This window comes from Vicia villosa, linkage group LG4 (assembly GCF_029867415.1).
Source record: "Vicia villosa cultivar HV-30 ecotype Madison, WI linkage group LG4, Vvil1.0, whole genome shotgun sequence".
In the NCBI taxonomy this organism is placed as follows: domain Eukaryota; kingdom Viridiplantae; phylum Streptophyta; class Magnoliopsida; order Fabales; family Fabaceae; genus Vicia; species Vicia villosa.
Window position 1 is genome coordinate 167208037 of NC_081183.1, and position 19821 is coordinate 167227857.

The following is a 19821-nucleotide window of genomic DNA, read 5'->3' on the forward strand; positions in this document are numbered from 1 at the left end:
TGTTAAACTTGCGCCAGACCCTTCCCTCATTCTTCACTTTTCTCTTCAACTCATACTCTTTCAACCCCAAAAATCAAACTTCTCCAATAATACATTTCTTTCTCTCGAGTTCGGCCGACATTGTCAACATCTACTAGCAACACATTCCATCAAGTTCAAAACTCTATTTAATTGGTAAGTTTTTGACTTTTCGAGATATTTTAGAGTTTTTGTAAAATTGAGTTAGAATTCGATATTTAGGTGTAGAAATGATTGGATAGTTATAGAAATATAGTTTAGAGAATGTAGGTGCTGTTTGATGTGTAAAACTGATGATCAAGCCAAAAAAATGAAGTTTTTAAGTGATTGAACAGTGGCATTACGCCATTATTGAGTTTTAGAGTTTCAGAACCTTCCGTAGATGCATCTACGAAAGAGATGAACGTTAGGGCATTACGTAGATGCATCTACGAAAGCATCATAGTTTTTTGAATCTAAGGTACTTTCGTTGATGCATCTACGGAAGGATATTTTTTTCTTTTCTTGTTTATTTATAAATACGTAGTATCTAACTCGATGTTATTTGTATCACAATGCAGACATTATGGCCCACGGCCCGAATAGGGATATACATGGGAGGACTGCACAACTAGCATCCGTGCGGCGTGAATGGATGTGTGTAGTATCTCAGGTCACTGATGGAGTTGTCGTTGCAGCAGATGCACCTGCACCTGATACACCCGCTACAGCCGGGCCTTCTCTATCTGTCCCAATTGAGGGGCTTTCCACTTCCTTTCCACTTGAGGGGTCTTCCCCATCCACTACTACACCACGGAGGCCTCAAGATGATGCTAAGGGTTCCTCACAGATGCCACCCCCGCAGACGTCATGGGGGCAGTTCTTCTACTTCTACTTCTACTCTTGTTTATGTGCCAGTGACGGCCGATGCAACATCTGTTGTGCCACCTCTGGAGCGCAGGATCTGTTGTGCCACCTCCGGAGCTGTACGAAGATGATCCGGTGTCGAAGCCTGTCTGGTACCCGGGGGCCCTATAGACGCATACTTGTTGACAGGGTATGCAGATCATGCAGCCATGCGTATCTGGGAGGGAGTGGTAAACTTTCTTTGGTTATTACTTATTACTTTTTTTCTTAAGTTTCTGAATTTGCTTATTAATAACCGTGTTTTTTTATTAAAAATTTTAGGAGAGGGATCCCCAGAGGTTCTACAACCACGGCCGGAAGATTACCGCTCTCGCACAGCCTTACCAGCCTTGGTTCCAGGATGTACTAGCAACTTCTGACATGAGGGACCTATGTCAGGTGGACTACGGGACGATACATAATGGGATGCTGATGAAATTTGAAGATAGATGGCATCCGAAGACTTCCTCATCTCATCTTGCTCACGGTGAGATTACCATCACTCTTGATGATGTGGCATGCCTCCTGCATCTACCTATCAGGGGTATCCTCCTTGGTCACGGTAGGATGACAAAGGAGGAAGCGATGGAGATGCTGATTGCTGAGCTGGGGAATCCTGATGACGCGCTTGAGGAGGTGGAGAGGACCCGCGGGCCCACGTCAGGTTTGGCTTCTTGCAGCGGAGATATGATGTCGAGCTTGCTGCGGCAGAGAAGGTTGTTGGTGACGAGGTAGACGCAGATATACATATAGAGCGGGCGTTGAGATTTTACTTCCTATATTTGATAGGCACTCAGCTCTTTGTGGACACAAGCTCGTCGTACACAGACGTCGTCTACCTGACGTACTTATCGGATACAACACGTATCCATGAGAACAACTGGGAGGGATGCTTGTGGAAGGCAATGACAGTGGCAGGCAGGTGTATCCTTTAGGTGGTAACAATCTTATACCCTTCTACTTATTATATATTTGTGATAGTACATTAAAATACCAATATTTTTTTTCAGGCTTGGATACTACAAAACTTCTTCGACATTATTGGTTGGGGAGAGGTGCCTACCTACACTGAGCTCATGCCGCGTGCCAGTGCATTTAGCCCCCGCAGAGGGAACCAGGTGTCAGATCCTTACGGGCGCGGACTTGATCTCATGGCTGCCGAAGACATACATTATGACTGCTATGGTGAGCATTGTGAGATGATTCCGTTTGATGAGATAACACTATATTCTGGATGGTTGGTCGCCAGCTCGACCACTATTGTACGTTATCTTCCAGAGCGTGTCATGCGTCAGTTTGGCTACGCATAGACGATACTTTGCGACCCTACTGTCTCTGCTCCTGTCGCCATGACCCGTCGGCAGTTAGATGAGGTCTTTGTTGACTGGGAGCATCACATGGTTCCTGAGGAGGCTCGGGCGACGAGAGCAGAGAGCGACTGAAGATCTAGTACTATAGAGTGCTACACCCATACATGCTTCCTGCTGCACCTGGAAATCCGCCCAAACCAGCCCACAAGGAGATTCTGCGGACTCATTAGGCTGAGTTGGACCACACTCAAGATCTTCTTCCTCGGTGTCGTCAGATAGCTGACACGGGACTCGGAGCCATTTCAGATGGTTTATTCCTTGAGGGGTCTGATCAGAGGCGTGCGGTGGATGTTATGATTAGGATGGCAGAGGAGGCACTTCTGTACCGTAGACATCGTGCCAGGACTAGTGAGACACTTGACGCTAGAGGCAGAGCCAGCATTGGGCGTGGTGGACGCAGAGGCGGAGGCGGGGCCAGAGGCAGAGGAGAGGCGCAGGATAATGTTTGGTACACATAGTAGTGATGCCTGTGTTTTTTTATATCTATATTTCTATTTCATTTATGTATGTTACTTTGATGATGTATTCGACATTATGACCTACATTATTTATAAGATGTATTTTTTTGTCTACCATTTACTACTGCCTTTAAAATGCATTACTTTAAATTTACATTTTTGTAATAAAAATTGAGTTTTGGAGTTGAATGAACATGATTTGAAAATATAGCAGACTGTTACGTAGGTACATCTATGGAACACTCTGTTTTCAATACGTTCCGCAGATGCATCTATAGAAGGATTGCTGAAATGAAATAAGTTGATTTTAACTATACAATACTATGTTTTTAACGCTTTCGTAGATGCATCTACGGAACGAAATAATTTTTTTGAAAAAAAGATACTTCTGAATGTGCATCTACGAAAGCAGAGGGCAAAATTGAAAATTCTCGTGGTGTCTAAGAGATTCATGGGGTCTATTGAGAAATTTTTCTCTGTTTAATAAGATTAAAAAAACATCTTTTAATTTTTAATATTTTACTTTAATTTTTTGACTCACAATAATAAAAGTTTATTTAATAACTGTTTTTTAGTGTGTAGTTTATAGTTTTTTTTAATTAATTTATAAATTTTTTAAAATAATTACTATTTAAAGTGGTTTTTGAACATATAACTTTTACGATATTTTTTCTTTCAATTTTATCATTGTTATTTTAACTAAAATTCATTTATATATTTTATAATTTATTAAAATTAATAATAAATATATTTTTAAATATATAAATAGGAAAAATTAAATTTTATATTAAAAAAATTATGAGTTTCTTAATGCAATTTTTTCTATTCTTTTTCTCCTTTGTTTTCATTTCACCTTCTTTCATTTTATTTTTCCATCGATTCCAACCTCACTCTTTATACTCACTTATATTCTATCATAAATCGTCTGCAGATAACTTACATATATATACATTGAATACTTTTTGATATATATATATATATATATATATATATATATATATATATATATATATATATATATATATATATATATATATATATATATATATATATATATATATATAAGTGTTTATTGTTTTGTTTAATTTTAAATAAAAATTAATCTAATAATAATATACAAATATTATACAATCACTAATATATTAATTAAATTATATATTTTTATATGATTTTATATTTATCAATTACTAAAATTTCTAATCTTATCAAATATTTTAATTTTAATTAATTTATCAATTAATTTATTAATTATTCAGTCATTAACTATGAATTATTAGATATTCAGTTATAAATTATCAGATGGATTATCAACTATCAGTTTTGTTTTTACTAAAAGTGTTTTTTTGTTTTAAAACGTGTAAGTGCATCAAATATAAAACATTAGCTATATCATTAAACAAAGTCACTTTCATGAGCACTTAGAAATTAAGTTTTAGACCTTTTATGCAATTTAAAAAGGAAATAAATAACATAAGAAAGTTGGTATAGTTCTTCAATGTGAGTGAGCAACAATATGTCAATGTCCCAGAAAATTTGTAGCAAACATAAAAGCTCTTTAATCCGCACAGCTCTGGTTGTTGGAAGTTTAAAAGCAAACTTGTGTTACTTCTCCATAGACCTTAGGGTCTCTCTATTTAATTAAATGTTTATTAGCTTTTAAATTATTTTTATAAACTGTTATTGTAAAAAAGGGAAAGTTTATGAATATGAACTTTATATAATATTGGTCCCAATCACAAAATGTCTTATCCTTTTCTATGTCCAAAGTGGGTCCCACAAGAAGCCAACTATCACACCTAAACATGAGTACTTTAGAAGGAATCTGCTAGTTCTCTGTTGAAGCATTTCTCACATGTTCTCTGATCTAACTCATCTCACGTTAACAATAAATTGAAATCACCAAAACACCCTTGACTACAACAATGGACATGTATATGTAATTTTCCCAAATGTGGAACTACCCTTATCATAGAGAGTTCTTTCTATGCTTCTTCTAACTCAAACAAATAGCCTTAAGTTCTTTACCTAACAACATTATATATGGCCCCCCAAACTTCCCTCTCAAAGTATTAGTTAGTTAGTTATTCTTTCGAGCCGGCCAGAGGTCCAATAACAAATAGGCTCAGTCATCAGTCCAAAGTCATAAGATGTTGAAGATACAACGCATAAAATACCTTAAGACCCACACTCAGTCCATGCCACCGATAATAATCCACCATTAGATATTATCTGACGGTTCCACGCGTTCACGCTAGGAAGCACGGGACATCTCTAACCATCCCTCATATATAAAGTATCCGACATCTGATCTGACATATATATCAGTTAAGGTATGTCGGTTAAGAGTCTTGCATATGACAATATATGATCTGAACACATGTTTATAAATGAGACAATATCTTCACTTTACAAATTAATTTTGTAACGATGAGTTAAACTCAAATATATTCTTAAGATAGTATCAGAGCTAAATACTTATGTACATTGAATGACTGAGGATTCAAGTATCTAACTGTATCAACACATGTTAATTAAACTTGGCTATATTTAAAATGGGGACCATAGTATTGAAAGAAACTTATCAAATACAGATATGAAAGGGATCTACTCTTCATTTGTTTGTTTCTTGTGACTTGTTGAATGTTGATACTATGCATGTTTTGACAGTGATGGGGAAGACAAGCAAATGGTTTAGGAATCTTTTGAAAGGGAAGAAAGACAAAGACAAAGAAAAAGAGAAGGAAGATTGTGGAAATGGAACAGAAAATCCAACTACTCCAATCTCAGCAACGCCAAAGGAGAAGAGAAGATGGAGTTTCAGAAGATTGTCAGCTTCTAAGGAAGTTCATGTTGCAGAATCTAGTGTCACTTCAGTGACATTACAATCTGTCACAGATTCTCAGAATTATCAGAGGAAGCATGTCATGGATGTTGCTGCTGCAGATGGTGTGATCTTCTTGAATTCTTGTTCCAATGGAGGAACTAGAAGGAGTATTGAAGTGGCTTCTGCTATTAAAATTCAATCTGTCTTTAGATCCTACCTGGTATGTAACATCGTGAGAAGTTAGTTTTCTGTTTCATTCTATTCTTCATGTAACTAGAATATTGCTATGTTTTTGAATATGTGAAATATGTGTTTATTAGAATTTGAGTTTGGTCTCAATTCTACAAAATCAACTTGTAAGGTGAGAGCTAGCCGCCACTCAGACACATTTTCATGTCGTATCTCATCTAATGTGTGACTCTATTAGCACAAGACCCCGTGCTCAAGATTTGACATCAGGAGCATGACCTGAATGGTCTAATAGCATGTGACTCGCCAGTTGCGGCCCAACGGTTCTTTGATAGATTATAACACTATCTTAATTTTAAGTTGGGTTTATCTCAACTCTACAAAACTAATTTGTCTGGGAGCATTGTCCCCGCTTATATATTTTTGGCTCATATTGTACTCTTAACAATTTCGTTGTTTTTATAACAGGCGAAAAAGGCATTGTGTGCTCTTAGAGGAATAGTGATGCTGCAAGCACTAGTAAGAGGCCACTTAGTGAGAAAACAAGCAACTGAGACATTAAGATGCATGCAAGCTTTGGTCTTAGCACAAGCAAGAGCTTGTGCTCAAAGGGCTAGAATGTTATCAGAAGAAAAGGCTAATCAAAAGCATGCAACCTACAGAAAAGCCACAGAGGACAGCTTATTCATGCATATGTTTAATGTAAGTTCAATTTTGTTGCCAACTATCTTTCAAATTATAGATTGAATTTTTCTGATTTGGTGTCCAGAGAAATGATGGTTAGTTGTTTGAAGAATGATAGAACTTGGTCTTTACAATCTAATTTTGAGGCTTTGTAGTGTAGGGAAATAAAATGAGAAATCTTCAATTCTAATTATCAGGTGAAGCAATACTATTAAGCTAAATATTATAATCAAATGTATCAGTATTGTGTCAGACCGATGGTGACACTCATCAGACACAGACACCAGATACATCTTATGTCTAAAGTGTAAGATATATAGAACACAAGATTGTTATTATTTTCATTAATGTTGGATGTGGCTTTTGTTCATCTAGGAAATAGAAAGAGGCTTAGAAGAGAATATAAAGACAGTGGAGATGGATGTTTGTGAATCCAAAGGCAACTCAAGAGGCAGAAACAACACTACAAATCATGAACACCATGGATTCTCTGAACACAGACTTTCAGCATATTATTCACCAAATGGTTCATACTCAAAGAAAGAAAACTACAAAGTATTTCCTACACCATCCGCGCGAACCGACTCAAGTCCAAAAGCATGCAGTGGATATTTGGAGGACGGTTCCTTCACTACAGCACAGAACAGTCCCTATTACTACTCAGCAGTTTCAAGAGCAGATGATTCAAAGCTTCCTTTTTCTTTCACTAGACAACCCTACGAAGAATCCATGGCCAATGAATATCCGTTATTTCCAAACTACATGGCTAACACAGAATCATCAAGAGCTAAAGTAAGATCGCAGAGTGCACCGAAGCAAAGACCGGACTCATATGAAAGGCAACCGAGTCGGCGAAGAGCTTCTGTGGAAGGAAGAAATGTTCCAAGACCTGTGAGGATGTTGAGATCATCTTCACATGTTGGGGCCACTGCACAAAATTATCAATATCCATGGTCTGTAAAGCTTGATAGGTCCTCAGCTTCACTCAATGACAATGACTGTGGCTCTACAAGTACAGTACTAACAAACTCTAACTATTGCAGATCTCTTGTTTCATATAATGTGAGCACTTAACTTTCTCAGATTATATGTTTACTCAATTGTTTCATAATAATACAATATCTGACGAGGTTTTGTCGCTGCTTGTTTCGCCTGCAGCCTCATGGACCAAGCGACTGACAAATAACAATGCACTTTCCAGTCAAACAAAGGGCAGATCCATTTTGCAGGAACTGCAACAAAAAGAAAAACTAGAGTTCTTCTGCAGAATCCTTCTTGTACACTTTAAGCAATTGGTCTTCACAAATCTAGAGTCCTTGCAAGGGATTTAATTATAGTTCCAGTTTTTGATGAGTTTCTTCTATGAATTGTGAATTACCATGTGAGAAAACATATAAAAGGTTTATGAACTAAATCAGTGTCACTTTAACTTCATTTTTTTTTACCGGTAGATGAAGTGGACATAATCACTAAAAACTCACACGCAGAGAGCCATGGGAGTCAAAGTTTAAACGTTGACGTCAAACCTAGCAATATCGACTTTTGTCAATTGAAATGACGATTTTTATTTTTATTCTTACATTTGTTATTATTGTAAAAACTAGTTTGTTTGAATATTATAACAGCCGGAGCGAAATAAAACAGAGTTGTAAAAAAAATTCATTGATAGAATATAACAAAATTGTTATTTCACTCAAATTATAGAATACAAAAATTAAAATAAGTGCTACAATACTTCCACTCCATTTCATTTTTTATCGATCCAAACAACAAAACATATCCTCAGAATTCAGATACAATACAATCTACATCTACTGCTTTCAAACTTGCCTCAGCAATGATAAACAAACCATTGTCCATTCTCCACAACACCAGAATAGATTATGAGCAATCAAACAATGAATATAATTGCCAAAAAAAATATGCAACTCATTGAAAGCTTAAGATCATTTTGAAAACAAATAAATAAAACAAAAATATGAAGCAAATCTTGCCAGCAATATGTTACATTCCAAGGAGCCAACAAAACATAGGCACTGAAACTTCCTGTGAGGCTATAATTTTTATAAATATTCGCCAAAAATGAGTAAAGTACATTAAGAACGGGTCGTCTTTTCTTTGAACAAGCGAGGAACAACTTCATGAGAACCAATGTCCAAAACTTCTGGATCCCTGAAAATAGCAAATTAAACAGTCTCAAACTAAGTTCATGCAATCAAATGTTGAGTACAGGGCGCGCTAAGCACAAGAAATAAGTTCATAACAGCAAAATTTGCATACGAATTATTCAAAGGAGAAAAAAGAAAACAAAACTGATCAAGTTACACCGATAAGTACATTTTTCGTTCCTATGAGTAGGAATTGAAAATAAAGCTGATTGTAGAAACCACTATTGTAGGGTACCCTAGCAATATTACCAACCATTAAATACAAGTGCATGCAAAAAAGGATGGGAGAGAAACCTGCACAGTGTCTGTCCCTTTTCATTCGAACTGGGAATAAACCACAACTTTCTCAGCGAAGGAGACTCAAATTGAACAAAGAAACCATCATTCTGTGCGTGTTTCCATTTCCTTGATCCTTGGCCTTTCCAGACCTGCAGACACATATTGTCATTTAAGAGATTCGCATTTATCAAAACTTTGCAATTCTAACTGAACAAGAGGACAAACAGTCCATCTGAACCACACACTTATTCAAAAAAGCATGACCTCCAATTGATTTTTCCGATTAATTCTGGAATTTCAACAACCTATATTGTGTTCTATAAAATATATACACATATTTTATGCATTAAGAAATCAAAAGTTACCTGTGGATAAGCAATGATGTTTTTAGCAGTCACTAAGCAGGCTGCTTTGGAGAAAGACTCCTCAGCATACTGCCTAAGAAATGAAAAGCAGCTGCCGTGTGTTTCTGGTGTTTCAAAGGCCTGGAAAATGAAATGAAACGCGATATTAAAAATCAAAATACCATACGAGGGAACTTGGTTGAGCTTCTGTTGATAATTATTAGCCAACAAGATAGACAAGCCCAAATGAGCGTGTATATTATATTTAGCTTACAGTTTATAAATTAGATATTGAAGAATATAAAGAAAGGAAACTGGGATAAAAACCTAGTAAACCATAATTTTGAAAGTTTAATATGAAAATATATACCTTATCAATGTTCACAATTGGGGGATACTTATCGGTCTGTGTTTTTTCTTTGTCAGGGAGAAAGTAAACTCTAGCATCCACTCTAGAAGTTTCATGCCACGATTTTATAGCAGTTTCCATGGTCTCAACAAGGAACGAGAACTTGTCTTTCCAGCATTCTTCAGATCCATACTTTTCAGACTGCAAGGGGAGATCATTTCAATCCTCACATTGAACAATTTTAAAATGATATATATCAGCATACAGATAAGTGATTCTATAATCACCTTAAATTACAATATAAGTCACGACAAACTCAAAGTTAAAGGAAGCACATAAAACAGAACAACTCAGAAACCAAATTACATAAAAAAGGAATGAGAAATATTTTTGACAAGAGAAGCAGATAAAACAGAACACATTCAAGAGTCAGCATCTTGATGCATGCTTTTTTGCATATGATATTGTCCTTGCAAAGACGAGAGAGGAAATAAATGTGAGGTTAGAGATTTGTAGAAGAGCTTTAGAAGTATTTGGCTTTCGATTGAGTAGAAATAAGACAAGAAATATATGGAATGAATATTTAACAAAAGGAGAAGCACACCTAGTTTAGAGGTGAAAGTTAGAGAGACAGACCACACCATAGCTACAGTGACATAATTATCTTGGATTGTTAGGCCCCTTACCAAACAACAGGGAAATAGATAGAGTTGCAAAAAAAAAAAACAGATTCAAGCAGGGTGGATGAAAGGGGAGAAAGCCTCAAGGGTTTTTGGGGATAAAAAGGTACTGGTCAAACTAAAGGGAATTTCTTATCGTTAAACTATAAGAACATCAAAGTTGTATATGGGAGTAAACTTAGTGTAGCAGAGATGAGAATGCTACACTGAGATGCAAATGCTACACAGGGTGAGAGGGAAATAGAAAAACTAGATTGGATAGAACCAGGAATGATAGTATTAGAGAGACAATGTTAGTAGAAAATATTGGTTGAACCTAGAATTAAGTAGTTTAGGCATGTGCGGAGGAGACTTGTAGATTTCGGTCGCAATAAGGAAAATAGATCACATGGAGAGTAGAGTAGCTTAGTTGCCATGAGTAGAAGACCAAGAAAAACTAAAGGAGAAAATATCACGAAAGACCTAGAAGTCAATGTTTTGGATAAAGATGTGATTATTTGAGAGATTATAGTGTCACGTCAATTGATCCATATAGCCAACTCCCCCTAGCTCTGTAGCATCGACACCTCTAGACAAAGAGGTGTTTGGTGTCTGACACATGTCTGTGCTTGTGTCCGACACCGACACGACACACGTGATTACACTCAATTTATTCACTTTTCAATTGATTACCAGTGTCGATGTCGTGTCCGGTGTCCGTACTTCATAGCCCCCTAGTGGGAAAAGGTTGGGTTGTTGTTGAATAGATATTGATTTATCACTAGTCAGGGTGTCATTAAGGTAATCTTCATATAATTTGGGTTATTTGGAGCTTTAAGTAATCTAGGATTGTTCAGTATCAAGCAAGATAGCAGCTATGAATGAATTTCATACTTTAGACTTCATTTAAGAATTAAACTTGTTCCTAGACTTCTATTTGTATTTCACCCTCATTTTGCCTCTCTCCCTGAATTATCTTCTACCCTTTCTCCTATACTCTTTCTAAATAATAGTACATTTTAATAATAAATAATAATTAATAAAAAATTATAATCTTAAAGAGCATATACTAGTTGAACAATATTCGGAATATAACCGGAACAAAAGGAGTGCTAGCAACACAGACATCCTAACACGCCCCTCTTCTATTAGTCAAAATTCATAAGGGCTCCACCAATATTATATGGGACCCACATGATTTAGCGTCCCTTATGAATTCAACCAATAGAAGAGAGTATGTTGGGATGTGTATGTTCTTAGCATTATTCACCAGAACAATTGTACTAACCAATTCATGTTTCAATGTATCTAAATGTTTGGCTATGTCAACATTTGATCTCATATTCTCCACTTCTTGAGCTCGCTTGCTATCTTTTGCTAGTTGGTTTATCTTCTTTATCTTTTTTGATACTTCTTGACTTTGTGGGTTATACTGCGAAGCGATCTGAAAGGAAGCTAATGCCTACAAATATTTATACAAGCTATCAGGATCAAAAACCCAAAATTTAGCCTATCTCGGAACAATAGTGATTTGTTCAAAATCCGCTATAGCCACTGTTTGACAACCTTGATCAAAAGTTCAGAAAAAAGACAGATATCAATTATATTATAAAATGCTTACATCATCATATCGTTTCAAGGCCTCCAATATGCATCCCCTTCGGAAATGTCCCTGGAAGTGTATTCAAGTAGAATCGCCAATAGGTGTATTTTCAAGGGTAGAAACACTAACAGTAAGAAAAGTTGAAAAAAACATCTTACCTTTTCCCATTGGGGTTTTAATTTAATAGTCATGTCAGCATCATCGAGAGCTTTGTTAAGCTTATCCAACTGCAGCAATGCTGCAGCACGGTTACTGTCGCACAACGTATGCACAGAAAATGGATCAGCGTAAGATATTTATGAATTGGGTTAGCGAGACATATCCCACAATTTAAATACATAAATCCAAAACCACTCATCATGCTCAAAAATTGCACTAAACAATTAACTTCAACGGCATGTAGAAAGTAGAGTCATGAAGTAAACTTTTGAAACAGCACATCCCTCCTCACTCTTAAAAATAAGTTATCTTAGAAAACTTGTGAAAATAAGCTAAAAACAGTTTATGGGCATATCATAAGCTGTTTCCATAAGCCCTTCCAAATAGTCTCACAAGTGCTTATACTAATAGATAAGCTCAAATAAGCCAATTCAAACATTGTCATAACTCCAACCTAAATAACACCCTAACTTGCCGAAACAATCCCTAAAACTCCAATTCTGAAACTGATCATAAACTAGCAATAAAACTTAACACTTCACAGTCTACAAACATGAAGCAGAAAAACTAAAAAAGATTCCCACTTTTTCCACAGAACAAACAAACAAGAACAAAACTCGTAAACCCAGATCGAGAAAAGCACAAGACAAAGTTGCATCAAAACCCAAAACCCAACAAGTGAATCAAGTAAAAAACAATACCCAAAAGAGAAAAGGTGTGAAATTTGATGGACAGAAGAAAAGGGTACCTATAAAGAGTGGGATTCGAAGGGTCTTTTTTGATGGCTTGAGTGTAGAGTGCAGCAGCTTTGAGATACTTGCCGGACTTGAAAAACTCGTTTCCTTGATCCTTCAGAGACATCTCCGAACTTGATCCTTCTTTTGTTTCTGCCATCGATGATGTTTGTTTCTTGCTTTTGGAGTTTTACGTAATGAATGAAGTTTTTGATTCAATCTGTGGGAAAGATTTTTGTAGGGTTTACTCAATTTTTGGGTCTTTCTTAAACCTTCTTTCTCCCTTCAGGTCTTGAATGTTTTTGGTTAGGCTAATTATCTATTTACTGCAAGACAAATCATCTAAACGACCACTAACGTTTTTCTTTTATTGCGCTAATTTGTATATATATGTTATTTGATATTAATTGAAGAACTATTTTGGTCTCACACAAACATTACACTAGTTAAATTAGTCTCTCATAAAAAAAATAAATAAATTTAATTTCTAATAAAATTTAACGGGATCATATTAATCATTTTTCTATTATTTGTAACAAGACAGATCAATTTTTATTGTTAATAAAGTGAATATCAGCAAGACAAGTCAATTTTTATTGTTAGTAAAGTGACTATCATATACAACTAGACAAATTAATTTCTATTGTTAATAAAGTGATTATCATTTACAATTAAACAAATCAATGTCTACTGTTAGTAAAGTGAATATCATTTACAATTAGACAAATCGATTTCTATTATTAATAAAGTGATTATCATTTACAACTAGACAAATCAATTTCTACGATTAGTAAGGAGACTATCAATAACAACTAGACAAATCAATTTCTATTCTTAATAAAGGGACTATCATTTACAAATTGACAAATCAATTTAATTATGGAAATTACTTATCATTGATGTACATTGTTCTAGTGTTAAAAAGGTAAGATGTGGTTTAACTTTAAAGGGTCTGAGTTCAACTCCTTATAAGAAACACAAAAAATATTAACAAAAGAATTAATATGCCCTGGTTAAATTTTATAAGGGATTAAATCGTGTTCATTTTATTGTAAAAGATTAATTTGCATTGTGTAATTTTTGTGAGGGATCAAAATGGTTCTTCCTTCTTGATTTTATTTATAATGTAATCTAATGCATTCTATATTTTATAGCAGTATTTATGTTGTAATTTTTTTAAATAAAATTAGTTTATGTAAGAGTAGTGTTATTTTTGAACGCTAGAAAATTGACATCCTATTTTTACGTAAAAATACATCTTTCAATAATTATTGACGTGACATGTAGAGAGAGAAACACTAATAAAAAATGATATCTTATAAATAATGAATTTTTTTATATAAATTCAAAATTCATTAAAATAAAATAAAAACATATAAAAGATCCGAGGACATAGAATTTGACCCAATAACACAAAATATTGAAGAAAATTTGAATTAGAGACTTACATTCATAAATCACGTGCACAATCTAGCGAACCACGTACGACGCGAAACTAAATTGCAAAAAAATAGGATACATGCATTAATTATCACTAAACTCATATTTTGAAAACGACTAATGAACTCGATCGCCAACACGATAATGAATTCTTATTTACAAATTGTAGTAAGTAATCACGACAGGCCATTTCTAGTCAAACAGTTTGAAAATCAATCACTATCGACTGAATCATATTTTAAGGTCGCGGAGGTAGTAAACTCAACAGAGTTAGAATCTATGAACCACCATCAGTCCAAACAACCTAAAATTCTTTGACGCAGTGGAGATAAACTAAATCTTGAAACCTGCAAATCTCCGTAGAACTGGAATCCAACAGAGAGTCGAGAGTTAGATTCAACAAAAAAATCAGCGCCAAAAGACCACCAGAGCTAAACGACCACCACCCAGAGATGTTGTGAAAAAACCACTGGTTATAATCGCCCGTAATCCCCAAAGCAAGGAGCCTCCATTTCAATGGACGAGATCACCACGGTTCAGACTCCTGGGCCGACTTCATATACTCTTATACTAACAATCCCCGCTTCTTGGTTAACAATAATGACTTGGGGAACAACTGTTTTAGATTCGTCCTAACAACCCATAAGACTGACTCAGTCCACATTAACACATCCTCTTGTCGCACTACGACAAAGGTGGATCTACCTCACCCATCACCGTACAAGAGGGCACCTACCATTCATTATGAGCTAATGTATCATAATTTACAATCATTTGCGCTTCAAGTTGGACGACATATGCATGAAGACAGTTGCATGCAACCTCACTTATATAAGAATGACTTAATCACACCCATATATGATTCATTACACACTTGTAAAGTCCGTCCTCAATCTCTTACTGATTTGAGCGTCAAAGTACTAAAAAAAATTTAAGGCACATTTCCCGTTCACCTGTAAACCATCTCAACCGTACATGAAGCATTATAAAATGACCTATATAACCTAACCAATCATATTTTGTTCTAGTATATGGTACACAAGGTAGTTCTAAAATCTAACATTTTTGTTGAAATATGATATTATATATTTTTCATCTTACACCACACGTTAAAAGGGTTGGACTTAACCCAACCCAAATTTTAGATTTGTAATAGTTGATTACTTTTCCTTTATGTGATAAAATAGTAGCATTCAAGCTAAAAGAAAGTTTTATTGTATAATTGTTAGTAGATAAAAAGCTGAACTGAGAATGAGCTGTAAATTATGTAATAAAGATGAGAATGTTAAAATTAGGAAAATTTCTTTACCCACCTCCCTATGGGGGTCACCCCCAGCGAAATTCCCAACTTACCCCTGCTTCGGAGATTCATCTCCGAAGTGTTTTTTTTTAGATTTTTATAGATTTCGGAGATGCATTTCCGAAATGCATCAAAATTCATTTATTTTTTACAATTAGGTAAGAAAACCATTACAGGACTCAGACGGTTACCTTCTAAGAAATGTGGTAACACTTTCCTACTTAAAAGCCTACGTAACAAAAATTGGGAAGCTCCACAGCCACGCGCTAATTCCATTTTGTTACTTACAGTACGTAGTACGTATTTTTATTAAAAGAATAAAAAACCTTTTGAAATTTCGAAGTTCCCTTTTCCTTCTCCCCACCACTCTCAGACGGTTAACTTCTAAACACTTTCCTATTTAAAAGCTTCTCACCCATTTTTCTTTCAAAATATCCCAAATCATTTTCGATCCTAAGTCTTCTTCTTTGCTTTAACGTTTTCTATCTCTTGTTAACCATCTCCTGCACATTCTCAACAATCATCCGTCAATGCTGCAGGATCAGGCCGTGGTGGTGGTGGCCGTGGCTCTCGCGGTGGTCGTACCTCCGGTTCTTCTTCCTCCGGACATCCACCTCCTCTGTCATATGCTCCGGCCCCGGTTACCTCTCCTCCGTCTGTTGTTGCAGCTCCGGTTGTTCGTCCATCTGTTTCAGCGCCGTTTGTTCCATCTGTCGCAGCGCCGGTTGCTTCCTTGAGTTCGGCTCTGATCTCCATCGAGAGCCTGACTGCCGAAGTTAAACAGAAGGCTACTCTAGAGTCGGCTCCGTCGTCTCAGAAGGCGGTTAGGTTCCCTAACCGACCTGGTTACGGTCAATTGGGAAGGAAAATTCAAGTTCGTGCTAATCATTTTCAGTTGCGAGTGGCTGATAAGGATCTACACCACTATGATGTAAGTATAGTTTGCTCATAAGTTTTTTGTTGTTGTTTATTATGTTGGTAAGTTACAATGTGGTATGGATTTCTAGAGGATCAGGACTTTCTAACCTGTTGCAGCGTCTCCTCCATCGTCTTCATCCGATTAAATAAAGCGAATCGTTCTTGTTTGTTATTTTTCTTCTGTCCAGACCTTTTTTCGGAAGTGCATTTCCGAATTCCTCCAAGGGGGTGAATTCGGAGATGAACTTCCGAGAACACCACATTTTCTGAAAAATAACTTTATTTCGGAGATGCATCTCCGAAATCAATATTTTATATTAAAAAAAATACTTTTTCGGAGATGCATTTCCGAAAACACCTTTTTTTTCAAAAAAAGTACAGTTTCGGAAATGAACTTCCGAAAATAGGGGTATTGTGGTAAATTCATCAGAGGTGGCCAAAAAAGTTAGGAGGTGGGTGAAGAAATTTTCAAAATTAGTAATGATAATTGATAATATTAGAGGTATTTGGGAGTCTTGCATAAGAGTGATAGTTGAGGTTGCACTGGTGGTATAAAAGATGATAAAATTTTTACTTTGGTTGTTTAGGCAAGGGTGAAAAATGTTCATGCTATGTTTTCTAGCACCCTAATTCAATTGTAGAGTTAGGTGAACGTGTGGTGTCATGTTGTATTTCACTGCTTTTGGATGACACAGTTTGAAGTCACTCCATTTACAAGAAAAAGACACTGTAAATAAATATTCTCTTGAATGCATCACAATGAGCCTAAATTCTGAGAAATTTAGAGGCTTCAAATTTAGAGAAACTAAATTCAAACTTTCAAAATCTCAAGATTAATTAGATGACAGTAAACAGTAGAATACAATCAATACACTTTTTTGCAAACAAAAATTACATATCACAATATGATTTCATGCATGACAAATAATATTTCACATACAATTTCACAATCAAAGTTAAAACAAACAAGACCAATCTCATTGTCATCTGTATATTAAAAAGTAAAAACCTCTCGGTCGATTTTCCATTTTTCACAGCCCAGTTCTAGTAGGTCAAACGAACACTCATCCTCAGCAATGTCTCAGCACCATCAGTAGCAATCTGTCCTGGTGGAATAAGAGGTCTCAGTTCAGCAAACCCCCTTGCATTCTTGAACTTCCCCGTGCCTCCTATCACCGATAATCGCGACATTGTGCTACCTATCTTATACAAACCATAAAAATTCAAGCTATCTCCATATTCCCCTCCTTCAAACAAAGCTGTGAATACCATCATCTGTCTACTCCCATCTGCTGAACTTGCCACATAAACACCTTGAGCTTTTCCAACTATTTGAGAACCTAACTCAGGTTGAGCTGTAAGTATATCATCAATAACAGTTATTGTACCAAACCCTAATCCAAGTCCATCAGGTCCTAACTGCATTTGAACATTGTTTTGGTTGTTATTATTGTTTGGTGCAAAGGAAGTACCAGCTAAACCAGTTCCTAATGGAATACCGGTAACGCCATTAACGGTTGGATTCGCACCATTGGCATTAGGGATGAGAGTTCCACCTGCCGGAGTGTTGAATCCAATTGGAGTTGCGAAGGGGACTTGACCACTGTATATGTTGCCTAGCAAACCGGTCACCGGTCGGGCCGTAGGGTTACTTCCACCAAGAATGTCATGCATGTATAACTCAATGATTGGTTCTTTCCCTGTGGCTGCAATAGGGTTAACTGCTGTTATAGATATTGTCAAATGAGAAAAGGTTGCCAACATTGCTAAAGAAACTATAGTTAGAAATTCCATAGTTTTTGTTTATATGGTAATGAATGTTTGTTTGGATGAGTGGAATGGAATACAAGTTTTGGTATTATATATAGGAGAGAATGAAGAGTGTGTTGGAGTGGTTGTAAGAAATACATCATACTGCAGTTGTTGAAGTTGATATGAAAGTAGAGACTAGAGACATTCATCTGAGAAAAAATTGTTTGCTGTGTCGCAGTCACTCTTTTCTTTTTTTAAGTTAAGACAAGTCAGAATAATGAGAAGTGGTGCAAGTACAGCTAAACCAAAATCTCAAGTCAACTGCTATAATTGACCCTCTAATGAGAGGAGATACTGGATTAAGTATGTAGTATATTAGAGTTATTCTATTTTGACACACTATTTTACACAAATGTTTTTATAAAATATTTTTTAAATAAAAAATACTATTATAATCGATATCGATTATATACAAAAAAAAAGTATTATATTATATACCATTAATGTAAATCAAAATACATATATACATATTTCTAAACCAAAACAACTAAACCAATTCACATATTTCTAAACCAAAACAACTAAATGGGAAACAACTTCCGAGTTCTTATGCAACCAATGTACGCTTCCTGTATTATCTGGAGCTATGTTGTATTGATGCTTTAGTGGAGAATCAGTAGTCACTTGAGCTATGTTGTATTGTGTCACAGAATATGAATCAAGTAACTGTACCCCGAAGGATCCTGCCACAGAAGACTTCGGGGTACAATTACTTGATTCATATTCTGTGGAACATAATCGGCAGGGGCACATTGTGTTCTATCCTTTACCAGTCCATCCACTGTTTGAAGCTCAACCTACAATAGAAAAACGTGATTATTACTAACTACATATAGAAAATCTTGAATCATGTAAAAGTTGATGAAACAGATATCCCTTGTAGGTCTCATTCTCGCATGCCCTCTACCATTAACTTGCATCTTTGGACCAACTGGATTCCTGAAACCTCATTGAGTTGTACAGTGCTGGAGAAGATTATAACTCCTACATCAACATCACACAAAATCTTCATTATCAATAACATCTTCTACTTACTTGATACATGTCTTCAATACTCTAAATCACTGATAAAAACCTAACAAACTTTGTCTTCAATACTCTAAATCACACTGATAAAACCTAAATCACTGATAAATTAAAAAAGCCCCAATAATATTAACTATAACCCTAAATAAATCTGCAATTTTCATATGAAAAACATATGGTCATGCGATTTTGATATATAATCCATATACGTTGCATGTGATTTTGATATACAAACTTACGTAGAATCTAAAATGTACTTTGGATTTTTGGTATTTATTTTCTAAATAAACAAATATATAATACTAACTCAGTGCTTCTTTAAGACAATTTGTACCACATTAGAGACAAGGTTGGAAAAGTTAGTTGGTTTTGATTTGTCCCTATTCTATCCTCACAAACGTTTGGTTAGGTATTCAATGTTTGTATATATATAATCTAAGAGGATTGAAACTAAAATCACATAAACTATTAATTAATTGATGTGTTTAAATTAATTTATTTTAGTGTGTCGGTAAGCCTCTCTATTATTGTTGCACACTAAGTTCTTCAACTTAATTGTGTCCATAAATTTGGAAAGTCAATATCCATTGATGGGCACTAGC

At 35.5% G+C, this 19821-nt stretch overlaps 3 protein-coding genes across 4 annotated transcripts; 1 reads left to right on the plus strand and 2 right to left on the minus strand.

The window, feature by feature from the left end:
* Nucleotides 1–4852: 4852 nt before the first annotated feature.
* Nucleotides 4853–7842, plus strand: LOC131595797 (protein IQ-DOMAIN 19-like). 2 transcript variants are annotated; one of them, XM_058868273.1, is made up of 5 exons: nt 4853–5061; nt 5399–5775; nt 6213–6446; nt 6804–7490; nt 7587–7842. In XM_058868273.1, exons 2-5 carry the CDS (start codon nt 5401–5403, stop codon nt 7605–7607), a joined length of 1317 nt encoding a protein of 438 aa, XP_058724256.1. In that variant the 5' UTR covers nt 4853–5061; nt 5399–5400; the 3' UTR covers nt 7608–7842. The 2 variants fall into 2 exon arrangements, with proteins under 2 accessions (XP_058724256.1, XP_058724255.1); XM_058868272.1 differs by lacking the exon at nt 4853–5061 and having other exon boundaries at nt 5348–5775.
* Nucleotides 7843–8374: 532 nt separating this feature from the next.
* On the minus strand, nt 8375–13065 carry LOC131595798 (uncharacterized). Its single transcript, XM_058868274.1, has 8 exons — nt 12738–13065; nt 11989–12082; nt 11849–11899; nt 11516–11689; nt 9590–9769; nt 9241–9360; nt 8891–9024; nt 8375–8600 (listed from the first exon to the last, which is right to left on the minus strand). Exons 1-8 carry the CDS (start codon nt 12881–12883, stop codon nt 8525–8527), a joined length of 975 nt encoding a protein of 324 aa, XP_058724257.1. The 5' UTR covers nt 12884–13065; the 3' UTR covers nt 8375–8524.
* Nucleotides 13066–17213: 4148 nt separating this feature from the next.
* On the minus strand, nt 17214–18198 carry LOC131600191 (dirigent protein 18-like). The gene has a single exon (XM_058872386.1). The coding sequence runs from the start codon at nt 18173–18175 to the stop codon at nt 17426–17428; it is 750 nt and encodes a 249-aa protein (XP_058728369.1). The 5' UTR covers nt 18176–18198; the 3' UTR covers nt 17214–17425.
* Nucleotides 18199–19821: the final 1623 nt, after the last annotated feature.

What these genes read in the sequence shown, in the direction of transcription:
- LOC131595798 (XM_058868274.1), bottom strand. Translation starts at nt 12,883, where the DNA reads ATGGCAGAAACAAAAGAAGGATCAAGTTCGGAGATGTCTCTGAAGGAT. An exon ending in TCGAATCCCACTCTTTATAG is followed by an intron (nt 12,083 to 12,737) that starts GTACCCTTTTCT and finishes GTTGTGCGACAG; the next exon opens with TAACCGTGCTGCAGCATTGC. An exon ending in TAAAACCCCAATGGGAAAAG is followed by an intron (nt 11,900 to 11,988) that starts GTAAGATGTTTT and finishes ATACACTTCCAG; the next exon opens with GGACATTTCCGAAGGGGATG.
- LOC131600191 (XM_058872386.1), bottom strand. Translation starts at nt 18,175, where the DNA reads ATGGAATTTCTAACTATAGTTTCTTTAGCAATGTTGGCAACCTTTTCT.
- LOC131595797 (XM_058868272.1), top strand. Translation starts at nt 5,383, where the DNA reads ATGCATGTTTTGACAGTGATGGGGAAGACAAGCAAATGGTTTAGGAAT. An exon ending in CTGTCTTTAGATCCTACCTG is followed by an intron (nt 5,776 to 6,212) that starts GTATGTAACATC and finishes TTTTTATAACAG; the next exon opens with GCGAAAAAGGCATTGTGTGC. An exon ending in TATTCATGCATATGTTTAAT is followed by an intron (nt 6,447 to 6,803) that starts GTAAGTTCAATT and finishes TTGTTCATCTAG; the next exon opens with GAAATAGAAAGAGGCTTAGA.